The sequence below is a fragment of the Amphiura filiformis genome, chromosome 12 (assembly GCF_039555335.1).
Source record: "Amphiura filiformis chromosome 12, Afil_fr2py, whole genome shotgun sequence".
NCBI lineage: Eukaryota > Metazoa > Echinodermata > Ophiuroidea > Amphilepidida > Amphiuridae > Amphiura > Amphiura filiformis.
The window spans coordinates 15,551,682-15,568,150 of NC_092639.1; the positions used below are offsets into that span (position 1 = coordinate 15,551,682).

General features: G+C 34.9%; 1 protein-coding gene across 1 annotated transcript; it reads right to left on the bottom strand.

Moving 5' to 3' along the window:
• Positions 1-3,322: 3,322 nt before the first annotated feature.
• Positions 3,323-15,152, bottom strand: LOC140165849 (uncharacterized). The gene is made up of 3 exons (XM_072189178.1): positions 14,959-15,152; positions 5,793-5,991; positions 3,323-3,804 (listed from the first exon to the last, which is right to left on the bottom strand). The coding sequence occupies exons 2-3, from the start codon at positions 5,809-5,811 to the stop codon at positions 3,395-3,397; spliced, it is 429 nt and encodes a 142-aa protein (XP_072045279.1). The 5' UTR covers positions 5,812-5,991; positions 14,959-15,152; the 3' UTR covers positions 3,323-3,394.
• Positions 15,153-16,469: the final 1,317 nt, after the last annotated feature.

Here is a 16,469-nt window from a genome sequence, read left to right on the forward strand (position 1 = left end):
TTTTGAATATTGCTCCTGGTTCACTGTGATTTTACAGAACCAGGATCATTTTTTAAATAAACGGGAGCAATTTTCAAAAAATATACTTTTCTACATATAAAATACATCGTACCAGCACAAGTTTTAGAAAGTTGCTCCTGGTTCTTGTGTATGTTACAAGGACCAGGAGCAATTATTGATGGCTTTACGAGGGCAAATCTGCTCCTGGCGTCTGCTTATTTCAAGGCTTGGGTATAAATAGTCTTTGTGAAGGGCGACACAATTTATCACTCATATCGTGATTATAATTGCATCTTTACATTCGTGTATAAATATCTTTTATGATGAACGAGATCCAATTTTTCGACAGCAAAGGGTCACCTTTATGCATCGTCGTAAATCAGATTTTAACATTGCACAATCCAAGTCACTTTTATATGGTATCGTCGTAAACCAGATTTTAACATTGCACAATCCAAGTCACCTTAATACATCGTCGTAAACCAGATTTTAACATTGCACAATCCAAGTCACCTTAATGCATCGTCGTAAACCAGATTTTAACATTGCACAATCCAAGTCACTTTAATGCATCGTTGAAAACCTTATTTTAATATTGCACAATCCAAGTCACTTTAATGCATCGTTGTAAACCAGATTTTAACATTGCACAATCCAAGTCACCTTAATGCATCGTCGTAAACCAGATTTTAACATTGCACAATCTATGTCACCTTAATGCATCGTCGTAAACCAGATTTTAACATTGCACAATCCAAGTCACCTTAATGCATCGTCGTAAACCAGATTTTAACATTGCACAATCCAAGTCACCTTAATGTATCATCGTAAACCAGATTTTAACATTGCACAATCCAAGTCACCTTAATGTATCATCGTAAACCAGATTTTAACATTGCACAATCCAAGTCACTTTAATGCATCGTTGTAAACCTTATTTTAATATTGCACAATCCATGTCACCTTAATGCATCGTCGTAAACCAGATTTTAACATTGCACAATCTATGTCACCTTAATGCATCGTCGTAAACCAGATTTTAACATTGCACAATCCAAGTCACCTTAATGTATCATCGTAAACCAGATTTTAACATTGCACAATCCAAGTCACTTTAATGCATCGTTGTAAACCTTATTTTAATATTGCACAATCCAAGTCACTTTAATGCATCGTTGTAAACCAGATTTTAACATTGCACAATCCAAGTCACCTTAATGCATCGTCGTAAACCAGATTTTAACATTGCACAATCTATGTCACCTTAATGCATCGTTGTAAACCAGATTTTAACATTGCACAATCCAAGTCACCTTAATGCATCGTCGTAAACCAGATTTTAACATTGCACAATCTATGTCACCTTAATGCATCGTCGTAAACCAGATTTTAACATTGCACAATCCAAGTCACCTTAATACATCGTCGTAAACCAGATTTTAACATTGCACAATCCAAGTCACCTTAATACATCGTAAACCAGATTTTAACATTGCACAATCCAAGTCACCTTAATGCATCGTTGTAAACCAGATTTTAACATTGCACAATCCAGGTCACCTTAATGCATCGTCGTAAACCAGATTTTAACATTGCACAATCCAAGTCACCTTAATGCATCGTCGTAAACCAGATTTTAACATTGCACAATCCAAGTCACATTAATGCATCGTTGTAAACCAGATTTTAACATTGCACAATCCAAGTCACCTTAATGCATCGTTGTAAACCAGATTTTAACATTGCACAATCCAAGTCACCTTAATGTATCATCGTAAACCAGATTTTAACATTGCACAAGCCAGGTCACCTTAATGCATCATCGTAAACCAGATTTTAACATTGCATAATCCAAGTAACTTTAAGGCCATCGTCGTAAATCAGATTTTGATATTACACATCCAAGTTACTTTAAGGGATCGGATAGCAACGTTTGCATAGTATTATTTGTGGGACATGAGAGCACATGAGACACATCAAATTGCTCTCAGGTCCCATAAAAATACTGTGAAAAAGCATGAAAAGTTACTATCCGATTCCTTAAGGCATCGTCGTAAAACAGATTGCACATGACCCAAGTCACTTTAAGGCATCGTCGTAAAACAGATTTTAATATTGCACATGACCCATCACATCGTCGTAAAACAGATGAGATTTTAACATTGGCCTACACATGACCCAAGTCACTTTAAGTAGGTATGTCACAGTGGCTGCACAATAATTCTGTCATACTGTGCACGCATACATAACAGTGAATCAAAAAGCGCGCGGATCAAAGTTGGCCAATTTTTGAAAACATACATGTCAACAAACGATTTCCTCGTTATGTTTCATTGATCACAATAATTTGTCTTTTTAATATATGGTAGGTGAAACATTTCCTAAATCACTATCAACTCCGCCGAAATTAAACACTGCCTAGTTTAAGAGTTAAGACCTGTTTTGTGAATTTTTTTAGATCGTCCATAAATCAATAAATATAGGTCTCTGGAAATAGAGGACCTAGTACCACCGGTCTGAAATACCAGTGTTTGTTATCATGTATTTTTTTCCTTGGACAATGAGTGAAACACTTCCCTATACCAATTGAAAACTCGGTGCACTTAGGCAATTAACTGCAGTTTCTTTATTCAACATCACAGCAGGTTCATATTTGACAAAATCATGCTGTATGAATAAAACATAAATAAAACATTGAAAAAGTAAAAATTACATATGCCTAATTAACATAAGAATGGCATAAATATATAATTAGATGTAATTAGCTAATTTGCATAATTAATGACTTTTTGTGTATTTTTTGTTACCAAATGAAAGAACTTTGGGTACTTATGTGTGCAAAAAAAACCGCATCCTCATATCATGTACGGTTCTCTGTTGGCATTATTTTTGCATATTAATTAGCTGGACTTAGTCATTTTTAAGCTTTTATTTGTCTGCAGATTGGTCAAAATGGCTAAAATTGTATATTTGGTGGATTTATTACATTTATTCGAGGAGAGATTTTTTAATCTTGTTTTCTTTAACGAAGTCCGGAAAGATATGCAATTAATCTGTGATACTTAAATCAATGCTACCTTTTCAAGTAAGTGTCCGAATAAGCATTACAAATCCCGAAAATTACCATTTTGCCATTTATAGCAATTTGTGGCAGGTTTTCACCCGATTTCCGGGTATCTTCAAGTTGACGTTACATCACTTTGCATTATCCGATTTTAATTCTGTTTTTTGTTTTTTGAAGCATTCATAACGATGATTCAATTAAAAGCGTCAAATAACATGTTTCTGCTGCGCTTATTTTTGGGGTGATATACCTACTTTAAGGCATCGTCGTAAAACAGATTTTAATAATTATTTGCACATCCAAGTCATTATTTGCCAATTTTTTGTTCTATCATACATTGACAGGTAGTGTACATGAACTTGTGTGTTCTTGTTGTTGTTCTGTTTCCATGGCAACACATTCACATATTTCCGTATTTATAATCCCCATAGCTTCATTGTATGTTGGAGGGGGCGTTAAGTCTGCAAAATCTGCGTAAGGTGGAGCTTTGCCAAAACTTATCCTAGGACCCGATGTTCTTGAAAATCTAGATGGCGCTCCAGCATGTGAAAAAGTATAAACGGATATGGAGTCTGGTCGACTTCTGATGGGCGTGACAATAGGATTCGTTTGGCGAGATATCCTGAATGTGCAGCATTCTCTGTGACATTTTTGAAAACATTTATAAGTCCAGGCACAACAAGCTACTAGTCCCAGAACTGTGAAGATGGCTAATGCCCACGGGAACAGGTCTGTAAGTGCTGAAAAGAGAAGAACGCAAAAGCATTTATCTTTTTTTATTTATAGGAATACCGTATAAGGTGTGGGGGATGCATAAGTAATTTTTCGCAGCTTTTTTTGCAGGTCACTTTTTACAAGTTCAACTTTTTGTAAATCTTATAGATTTAAGTTCTTGGAAAAGAAAGAATTTTGCTTGAAATGAAATAAAATCAATTTCTAATAGATTTATGCAGAGTTGAACTAGTGAGAGTGACTTGCAAAAAACTGCCACAGTTATTCTTGCATCCCAAAGTTAGCTTCTTTGCAATATAGCTTAAAATAGTGGCGTAGATTTCTTTTGACATTGTATTAAAGGACCATTAAGGTTGGAAAATATTTGATGCATAGTGAATCCAGCACCTTGTGACGCCAGAATAAGTTTATAAAGATTTGCACTTTTTAGGCTTAAATACCAAATATGAGGTCAATGAGATTGTATATATTTAGAATGTAATTTGGTGTGTCTGATGCGATGCTCTCAGGTCCCACAAAAAATACTGTGCAAACGTTACTATCCGATTCCTTAACTCTTTGTCGACTGCAGACGACAAGCTAGATAAAAGAATGCATTGATTTATTAAAAAACGAGTACAAACAAGCCTAGTATTAATTGGTTCAGTGGTTCTTAAGATAGCTCTTTATATTTTGAGAAAATATCTCAAAACTTGGACTCAAAATTTTGGATGAGCAAATCACGGAATAGGTCTTTAAGTGGCGGTGCAGACTGCAGACTCACGTGCATGATAATATTGAAAGTTATGTCTGTTAGATTGTGTCTGCAGATAAACTACAAGAAATGTCTTTACAAAAGACAACGCCACGAAGATCATGTTTCATAAAAATTATTTGCTTTTAAATGCCTGAAATGCTGATAAGTAGTGTGTGGTAATACCGCCATGTCATACTGGGAGATACCGTGAAATGCTCAAGATTTTTCATACTGAAGCTAAATGAGTGCTAATGTGTCTTAATTGTAACAAAAAGCTCAAAAGCGCAATTAAAATTGTAATCACATCTACCAAGTTTCATACCAATCCGACAATCAATACTCATTTGACCTCGACATATTTGGCGCTCAATGATGATCACATCCGCTAAGTTCATAATCCAAATATCTATACTCAGTTAACCTGACATTTTCGCGCTATACACCCACCATGTTCATCAATATCGATAACATGCACCCAACAACAAATCAAATAACAACTCCTCATAACTTCCTGTCAACTATCTAATTCATAACGCCAAACATTTCTGTCTTTTTGCCTCTTCTGTATTATTATATACACATGTCTTGCCTGAAGACACAGACACATGTGCTCAATAGAGACATGTCCTGTAGCAATTGAGTTGTTTCAAACCATATATTACGTCGACGCGTCTTCCATTCTATAGAGACGTGCATGTCTTTCATGGACACATGACTTTGGGTCTTAAATTTTGAGGTGAAAGACATGACTTGTGAAACCGGAGAAGCGTCTCAAGACCGGTTTCACAGGACATGTCTTAGATTGTATTTTCAGGAAAGACACGCGATACTTACCAGTGTTTGATTTTGAAGGGCTACAAAAAATATTGCCCAACGATTGCTAATTGGGCTATTCCAGAAAATAAGTGCACACCCCCTATAGAGGAGTAACTTTTCAATATAAAAAAAAGGTCCGGATTTCAAAGTCTGCTTTCTGAAAACGACTGGAATTCCAGTTGCCAATATCACTTGAAAAAGCTTGAAAATTCAATTAAATTAAGAAAAAGTCACAGAAATGTCTAAAAAAGGCACTCAAATCTGATTTTGAGCTATTTTTCTGCCGGATTTTTTGCCTTTGGACACTTTAAAAGTCTGGATTTCCAACATTCACGACTGGACAAAAAGTCCGGAAATCCGAACTCCTCTATAGGGGGTGTGCATCTATTTTCTGGAATAGCCCATTAACATTTTACAGTATATTTACTATAGGCCTATACTTACAATGAAACATCATAGACATAGCAACAATATCCGGATAAACAAGGCACGATATCCGGAAAAATAATGTCAAGCTTCTCAGGACAGGTGAATGACTTGTCGATAACAGGTGCCTTCATCGGGTATCCGTATAACCGTTTGTTCAGAAGTCTTCAATGGGCGGTGTATGGCGCAGTAGGTCCATTGTTTGTATGCCTGAAGTCTGTGAAGACAAAATATTATATCAGAATCTTAAGGGCTGGGGTATGAACGTTTGGACAGTATTTATTTTGGGACATATGAGCACATCAGACATATCGAATTGCATTCTGAATACGAAGAATGTCCTTCTGATATCAAATAATTTTGATTTTTGAAATTCGCAATTTAATACACATTTTATGGCAAATCATTAAAATTGATATTTTTGATATTTAACAGTACTCGAAGTAAACTTTATAAATCTGATGATTTATACTTAACGTGTATGTAGGTGGGATGAAATGCCGACGATCAATTGAAAATTTTGACCTTTCGTATTGAAGATATGGATTTTTTCCCAAAACACCAAAAAAATTAGGTCTTTTTGGGAAAAAATCTATATCTTCAATATGAAAGGTCCAAATTTTCAATTGACCGTCGGCTTTTCCTCCTGCTACATACACTTTAAGAATATATCATTAGATTTATATAATTTACTTCGAGGACTGTTATATATCAAAATTTGAAAAATATCAATTTTTATAATTTGTCATAAAATTTGTATTATATTGTGATTTTCAAAAATGAAAATTATTTGATATCAGAAAGACATGCTTCGTATTCAGAATGCAATTCGATAGGTCTGAGGTGCTCTCATGTCCCACAAAAATACTGTCGAAACGCAATAAACGCTCATTTTAGATCCCTTAACGTTTGGCATGACAAACAAATTTAGGTTCTATATTGACAGCAGGACGGGATATGGTACACTCCTCGTGAGTCAGAAAGAGTAAGCGGTTAAGTTCAAAATCTGTGTATAGTCTTGAACAGCTTTGAACTATATATACATAATATTATGCAAAGTTTAAGTCGCAATATTATGAAGCACGAATCATGCAGGGTTACAGTCTGCATGTAAAGTAATTACAATGACTAAGCTAAGGCATAGGGGGTGTCAACACACCCCTACACATATATATATATATATATGGATATATTCGATACAGTTTTGCAAGACATCTAATTACGTCTGTCTCCATGCAAGACATTTCTAAACTGTACATTAGGAAATGAATTTGGAGAAAACCTTCTGACAATAAAATACTATGCTGAGCCATCAGCCTGGGTGGCTCACGCTCCAGTAATTTCAGATGAATGAGCCCAGTAATACATCAAAGAATGTCTTCCAATTCATGAAAACAAATAGATAATCAGCTTATCGGATTAAAAGCTTACAGGGAAGGTCTTGCTGCTCAGCGAGTGTTTGTAATTAATACAGAGAAGATGTAATAAAGAGGAGGTAGATCAAGCTATCCTCAAACAAAATATGTGTGAGACGGCTCATTCAAAGTAAATGATGAATCACCCTATTTAGCTGCTTTACAATAGAATACCACAATAGGGTTTGAACCCGGGATGGGTGTGATACACAAGTTGCAGCTAACTGCTTTTAGGGATAGGTCAGTGTGTGCATGTCATCATGCCATGCACACCATGCATGCAGACCCTGACATCTTGTCAGATTTCGGATAAAATATGACTGAAGTTCCATGGCAAATTATAATTTTTGCTGCTTGTTGCCACTTTCAGCCTCTATTATTTATGATAAAGAATGTTTTCAATTATCAGAATATCTTTATTAGGTTTGCCGGAAATGACAGGAAAATACATAAAATAATAAAATAGAAATGATCAACAATCATCACCTCTCTAAAAAATCCTAAAAATTTCTTCTTTAGAAATTTATATTATTTACAAAAAAGGGCGGATTTGGGGGGGAAATTGTACAGCACTCGATTTCTTTCTTGTATTATCCACATGTGGTATTCCATCCAAGCAGCAGGTCCTTAACACATGCGTTTCATACTTTTCAACAAATTCTCTATAGAAACATTGCAGTTAGCAACCTGGACAACAGATTCTTTTGTTTAGCAAGGCTCACTCAGTCATTTAATGTGGCAATACAAACGATCGAATTTGGTGTTGAAACGAGCTAAATTTTGAGTTACACCTTTTCAATGTAAAATTAATTTTCTCGGCCAAATGAAATGCAATCATTTTTATTTTTTCAGTAAATGTCAGGTCAAATTGTAGTGCTTGATACTTATTTTTTTTTTCAAATCCTAGTGTTAAACTTAGGCGTGAAATTCAGTCATTTCGTGTAAGATTTTCGATTTTGATAGGCTTAAACTCTGCCCGCGAGCCTTTTCTTGGATCAACCTTTTAGCTTTTCAAAGTAATATAGTTCGCTAATGAAGGATTTTTCCCAACTTTCTAACGCACATCACCGTGAGCGATATATCATAGTTTTGTCAGAATTTACGTTTTGATTTCACCATTTTTTCACCGGCTGAAATTTTTTCAAAATCAACGCGTGAACTATAAGGCTAATAATACTAGCATTGTGGATCGATATCCCTGGGTTTAATAGGAATACCGGCATGATACAGTGTTGCCAGAACTTCAATTTTGCAACGAAATTCCCAGGCGCTCCTATACTGATCATGTTTATAGCACGATGAGGATATTTCATCATCACGTGAGTGATTCGGACCAATGTGTTGAAATTTGCTTCTCCTCAAACCAACTTTGCCCGAAGGCTTACATGCAATTGGGCAATATTTTAAACAAAACTTTCTTTTACAAAACATTATATTACGCTGTATGTTTTATGATCAAGCAAACTGTTTGGAACACACTTCCAAAGAAATAACCTTCGTAACGCCCCGGCGTAACGCCCCAGACTTTCGTTATTTAAACGCCAGAAATAGATTGTCCTTATAAGAACCATCAGAGATTGTGGCTTATAAGAACCGTTCATTATCATTGTTAACTATAAACAGGTTTTTGTTTTTAAACATCTTTATAAATTGATTGTTTTTATGTTTGTTTGTAAATTTCGTGCTTTACGCGCTTTGAGTTCCTCATCAGAGATTGTGCCTTATAAGAACCATTCATTTTCATTGTTAACTTAAACAGGTTTTTGTTTTTAAACAAAAACCTGTTCAAGCAATTATTTAAAATTGCTTGAATTACTTGGATGTTAATACTTGACGTAGTGTTTCAATTGTCATGAAGGTGACTGGGTATGGTGCCTTTTGTTTGTGTTTGTTTGAAACTGCTTTTGGAAACCCACCGAAAGTCATAGGCCCTAATGAAGCAGCCAAAACAATACCAGGTTAAACATGGAAGTTTATAAAACTTATTAAATAACCTTAAGGAAAAAAAAAACATTTGTGGCAACAATAAACCTTGCATTGAAAGTCATGGTTAAAGTGTGTTGATTACCACACCAAAGTTTCCCTACATACACCCCCACTACCCAGTGCCCACCTCACACACCTCTGCACCCACCCCACCCTATAGGCCTACATGTACATGATATTACATAATAATATATAGCATAGCTATACATTTAGGTATAGCGCTTAATTATGACAAAATATGGTTCGGGCCTATATATAGGCCTACATGTCAAATTAAAAACAAACCCGAACACTGATGAATCTCTACAGAAACTCGAACACAAGTCTGAAGGGTGTAATGAAAATTGCAACCCGCGATGGGGGGGGGGGGGGGGGGGGGCACACAAAATTCACATGGAGATAGGAGGGACACAAGATTAAAATCCCCTATAATAACACGCTAATTTTTCTAGGTTTGGACCGTGGATTTTCATGAACCTCAAGCGTGCGTCTCTTAATACGGACTAACCTAGGTAAACAAACACACAGACAGACAAAATGGTTTTCATAATCATGGAATCCATATAGGCCTAAATTGAAATTGCAGGCTATCACGGGAGCAAATTTTTAAAATTCACCTCATTTACCAGAAAACCCAATTGGGGATTTGGGCTACCAAATCGCTAATCTTCATGATCTTTGCTTTTCAATGGAAAATTGCCCTGGATGACAACAATGAAAATATCGACCATTTCTGCTGGTTGCGCACGAGATAAAAGCAACGAATTTGACATTTTCTGAGCATGAAGGGAAAAATGGTAAAATAAAACGCAAAATCTGACAAAACTATAATATATAGACCCACACGATGTGCTTTACAGAGGTGGGAAATATCTTTCTTTAGCAAACTATATTAGTTTGAGACGCTAAAAATCAATTCCGTAAAAAGCTCGCAGGCGAACTCAAGGCCTATAAAAATCAAAAATATCACACTAAAAGATACAATTTGATGCTTAATTTTAACACCAGGATTTAAAATAAATGTATATCCAAGCACCAAGTTTTTAACTGACATTACTGAAGAAAAAAAAAATATTGCTTTATATTTGACCAAGAAAATTAATTTCATAGCAAAAAGGTGTATCTCTGAATTGTGCTGATTTTAACATGTATCGATCGACTTTTAGCGCGACTAAGCATTTCTAAAGAATCGGTTGTCCAGGTAGGTGACTGATTGGAAATATTTCTAATTCTGAAGTGAAAATCGGTCAACCATGGGCGGTCACACACATAAAATCATAGGATATTTCAAGTGGATATTTAACTACTTGAGAATAAAGGACTATGAATAGATGCGACAGGATTACCTACGGGATTATCTCAAGGATATAATTCTGTTGACCCTCCTCTTTATTACATCTTCTCTGGTAATTATCAGAAGGTTTTCTCCAAATTCGTTCTCTATAATGAGAACGTGTCCGCAAATAGATTCATCCGGAGTGTCGAACGTGTCAATTGATGCTAATTTTAGACGTCTTGATTGGTTATACCAGGGACTGTGTATAAAGGGACTGGAAACGGGTTATCGATAGCTATTGTCAAGCTATTGTTAGGGGCTGTGCAATAATTATGAGCCCCCGGGGTAAAATTTCAAACGGCTCGCCAAAATCGCTTGCCCCCCTCTCGGCCTTCCAAAAATCGCTTCCCCCCCCCTCTCGGCCCGCCAAAAATTCTTTGCCCCCCCTTGCGCATGCCAAATTTTTGGGATCCCAATTTACAAACCTTAAATGGTCTATATACCTGTTGCGAGCGCAGCGAGCAGGAAAATTTGCATATTTAAGCGTTTCCGTACTGTTTTCCTAAGCCTTTTAGAGCGTTTTATTAAAAAGGCGCCCCATGAATGTGTGCCAAAAATCACTTGCCCCCCCTCTCAGCTTGCCAAAAATTGCTTGCCCCCCCCTTTTGGCTCGCCAAAATTTCTTGCCCCCCCCATTTTACCCTCCCCAGGGCTCATAATTATTGCACAGCCCTTATCAGATTATCTTTTACGACCTTCGATTGTATGCGAGTTGCGCCGAGGGCGCGATGTTTGAATTTTATTATTTACAGATGATGGTGGATGCGATATCGTACATTAGGCCGTATAAAATTAATGTTTTGGTTCGTCCAGAGGATTTTCATGAATTGATGAGGGAGGGAGGGTTTCTTTTTTTTTTTTTTTTTTTTTTTCAATGTAAAATTAGCATTGTCAGTAGTTTTCGGTCTTCTCCAACAGTGCTCGAGGAAACGATGAGGCCCTTTTTTTTTTTTCAAATGTGAGATTCTGAGGGATAAACCCCTTAGAGTACCACAAAAAGACTTGGAAGTGATGCTTGTTCTCTAATAAACTTATTTAATTTCATAAATCATTCCAAAGTCTAAAATAAAAAAATTGAAAATTCTAAAAAAAAAAAAATCTGACAAATCCCAGAAATTGAGGAGGGAGGGACGAGAACCAAAATATTAATTTTACACGGCCTTATTCATGCTCAACTTAGGATAATTTGTAAACCAGCAACATGCGTGTATTTGGGGGGGGCTTTGGGGCGCGAACCCCCGGGGTAAAAGCAGGGGCGGCGGAAGAAGAAGGGGCGGCCAAAACAAAGGGGCGGCAACAATAATTAGTAAAGAAAAAAGGGCGGAAAAATTTGAAAAAGTATAAAAATTGTGAAAAAATGGTACTATACATCAAAATGTGTTGCTTATAATCCCTTTTTTTTTCTTTTTTTTTTCTTCACTTTTTCAAACCACCGAAAAATTGGGTCAACCTTTTCGGGCTGTCGAGGGAGGGGCGGCAAAATTTAATTTTCTTCAGCCCTCCGGGGTAGGAGCGGCCACGGTACGCCACTGAGCAACTCGCATGGGTGGAAGCCGTTTCCAGTCCCTCCATACAAGGTCCCTGCGGGTTATACATGACTACTCGTACTGGAAGACATGTTTCATACCCGGTTTCATAGTGCCATCAGCCAATCATGTTTTTTGTTTGCTTGTTTGTTTGTTTGTTTGTATTTGTTTGTTTGTTTTTGTTTGTTTGTTTGTTTTTAATGTCTATATTGTCAACAACATCTTTGCAAGATATCGACTCACTAGCAGCTTGACAAGACACGATTATAAAGTAAGGTAGTGGACATGGAATCTTAATCACATAACCTTAACCTATACACAGCTGACACACAGTGCAGCTGACACTTCTCTCACTCACATTTCCGTTTTCGTTTTGTTGTGTTGATTAAGTCATCTGGTCATTCGGCCTATTTAATGATTAATATCGTTCAAGTGCGAGGTTTTTTAGGCACATCGAGATCAGAGATCGAGATAGGGGCAAGCGTTTGTTGGATAACCATTTAAAATTTGCCTGGGGGACAGCCCTGTAATAAAGCATGATGTTTCTAAATACAAAATATAGAATGACGATTTGAACTTTACAAAACTGAATTTATTGAAAGATTGCTGCGAGCAGAAAGTTATTAGAAAGTCACAGAATACGTAAAAGGAAATTGTCCATAAATTATTCACATTCACAAGTAATGTATATTATACCCATCCCGGTATTATAATATACAGAAATAAATGTACCCAGACGCTCCCCCAGAAACTGATAAATAATTATGACAAGTAATTAAAAATAGTTGGTTACCACGCAACTATAGTTAAAGCCATAAAGTACGATTTCCGTCAAATTTTATTTTTGTTATTCTTTACCCAAAATACTTAATAATAGTAATAACTACTACTTTGGCTATATAGAACTTTTGTGCTATAAGGGACAAAAAAGGTTCTATAAGTTGCACCCTTTTTTTTTCTAAGAGTAGGCCTATGAGCTTCATATTAGTCAAAACCTAAATCATGACAAAAATGGTGCCAAATTGTTCGCCATAAAAAAAATTGAACTTGAAATTGTATCCCTTTATAAGCGGCCATGTTGGATTTATGTAAATTAGGCAATGTTCCACTCATGCGGTATAGGGACCAGCACCATGACATTTTTCGCATCGTTGGATAGATGTTTCAAATGCTCAGAAGAGTCTGGAGAATCTTTTCTGCCATGTTGTAAAATTGGTTACCCGCGAGTTCTATTCTGTTTCCATGGCAATGGTCATGCTATTTAAGGATTTTTTTACCTAAAAATGGCATAATTTATTCTAACTAGCTATTATTTGAAAACTAAATGGAGTAGAAACTTCATATTTTGGTGTGCAGAACACATGTCGCAAGGATATTTAAAATATGTATACAAAATCATCGCTTATTTCAATATGTTTAATTTATGGGTAATAATGCCATTTTTTTGGTGATTTTTGTGAAGTTTTGACCAAAAAACGCAATTTTTACATAGGAAATTTATTGACAAATGACTTATGGAATGCATATTAATTTACTAAGATAGATTTTTCAATCAAACAAGTCAATCATAACATTTTTCTGTGACCTATGGTTTTTGACCTATGACCTCTTGGAATTCATAAGTAAAATGCATGTTTTTAGTGATTTTGGTCATTTTGGCCAAAAATGGACCCATTTTCACAATCTTTCAATTTCTTGCATTGTAGCATACAGGGGTCAACATTGGGGGATGATTGTATGGACCATCCCAGAGCAAAATATTGGGGGTTTTATACCCCCCATCCCCCGCGATGTTGTGCCAAATGGAGGTACAAATATTTAATCCGGGCAATGACATAATTATGAAAATAATAAGTAATTAATAATTAATCATTAAAAGTTATACTTCTCCCCTTTTATAATTTAGGCAATAAACATTATTTGGGACCCCTTCCCGTAAAAAAGCAAAGATAAGGCCCTTCACAATTGATTTTGAATTTACTGTTAAAGGTAACCTGATTGACAGCCTCATCCCCCCACTTTACACTATCAAAATGCAGATTTTGGTATCAAATGAAAGCTCATATTTTTCTCATTAACATATTAGGTGTTCCAAATCGGTGTATTTCCGGAGAAATCATCAAAAAAGTGTAAAATTAGTCTTAACTGTGGTATACCACATTTGAGACTAATTCAACCGTTTTTGGTGATATCTTCGGAAATACACCGATTTGGAACTCCTAATTTCAATATGTTAATGAGAAAAATAGGATCTTATATTTGATATCAATTTCTTACATGATCATGATGATTATCATTAATAAAAACACTGTATATGGCGGAACCATGCAGTGGGTTTATACCAGTATCACATTGTATAAATGTCAGTAATTCCATTAGGAATTAGTCACATTTACATTTACGTGTTCTTTTTGCATGAATGTATGAAAGGGACGACAGTTTACGTTATACATATAAGTTTTAAAGAATTCGATTTCCCAAATATATCAGGTCACCTTCCTTTAAATATTTAGTTATTTGATTTTATGACATTTTAATTACATTAATTTCCGGGATTAATTTGCTACTTTCTTACTAATTTGATCATCTTAACTATAAGAATATACCCCTGCATTATTATTGATGTATAAAATCAATCATTGCAATCAATCCGCAGTGCCAAATGTTCTGTTGACATTGAGCTGTGACCACTCCTTTCAAAATAAAGAAAATAATAAGTAATTAATAATTATTAAAAGTTACTTCGTGCCTTTAAAATAAAATTATTAAACAGTAAACTAAGAATTAATTGTGAAGGGCCTTGGCTATATTTGTTCGTATAATGGCCAAACAAATCGTCTTATAGCAAACTATTACTTATTCATAGCCACAAAACACAATGACATTTATATCCCTTAAAATAATCAAAAAGTTGCACTTACAAAGTTTGCCGTATTAGACGTATTTTCCTCTTCACGGTATGGCAGTGCAGACATTGGTATAAATGCTGAAGATCATGATGAGTAGGACTGTCTCAAATTCCAAATGTCATTTAGTAGATTAAATAAAGAATACACTTGGTTTAATATTAAGAATGCAAGTTAAAAAAATACAGACGTAAACTTGTACGTGTGTCTATTTCTAAGTTCGAATAATGACTCAATAGCTTATTATTAGGCCAAGGAAGGGGGTTAACTCTCTTCACGCGGGTGTCGACTGCAGACAACAAGTTTCAATTTTTTTTTTTAATTCAAAAAATTTCAGATATGTAAATTTTTATGACCATATTTGGAATCAGCATGAAAAATGCATTAACATGAGTACAAACAAGCCTAGTATTGGTTCAGTAGTTCTTAAGATAGCTCTTGATATTTTGAGAAAATATTTCAAAACTTGAACTTTTTCCGTTGAAGCGCATGGCTAGCACGCAGAGCATTAATATATAGCGAGGAAATAAGGCTTGCACTGGGGGAAATATATACAAGCAGAGGGCTTAGATCAGTAGGCAGATAACAACACGTTATAAACTGCTTATCACTTATCAAAAGTTGCAGACAGTGAAACAGCACAATCATAATATTGGCCCTAATTTTTATAATTTTTTTTTTATCATTTCGATACGTTAATCAATAAATCTGTCTTGTTCATTTGGATGAATGTCGTGCATATAAAAAATTCACGCATAAACATATGAACAAGATTCGGAGCAAACATGAACATTACATTAGTACGCTCTCGTGCAACATGTAGCAAGCTTGTAATCCGTACGAAACTCGGGGAGCTGATCCTGGTTGCGAAGGTCAATTGTGGATTGACTAGGGCGTGCGCTTCTAAGCTGCAAATGACCCTGATACGTTGTTTAATGGTTTATATGGAAATAATGGAATGACATGGGCCGCAGTAATCAGCGATAACCTGTTATGAGTTATTATTATTATTATTATTATTGTTATTATTATTATCTAGGCCTATGATTAATATTATTATTATTATTATTATTATTATTATTATTATTATTATTATTATTATTATTATAATTATCATTATTATTATTATTATTATTATTATGATTATTATTATTATTATTATTATTATTATTATTATACTATTATTATATTTATTATTATTATTATTATTATTATTATTATTATTATTATCATTATCATTATATTATTATTATTATTATTATTATTATTATTATTATTATTATTATTATTATTATTATTATAATTATAATTATTATTATTATTATTATTATTATTATTATTATTATTATTATTATTATTATTATTATAAAGAAAATGTGTGGTCTTCTGCCCCATCGAAAAAAAATTAAATCGACATTTCTAAAAAGCCCAAAACTCAGGTATCATCAGGTAAAATTTTTTACATGCACTGTGTTTATGTTAGCGGATAAACCCATTCCAATATCATGAATATCAAAGGGCAGTTT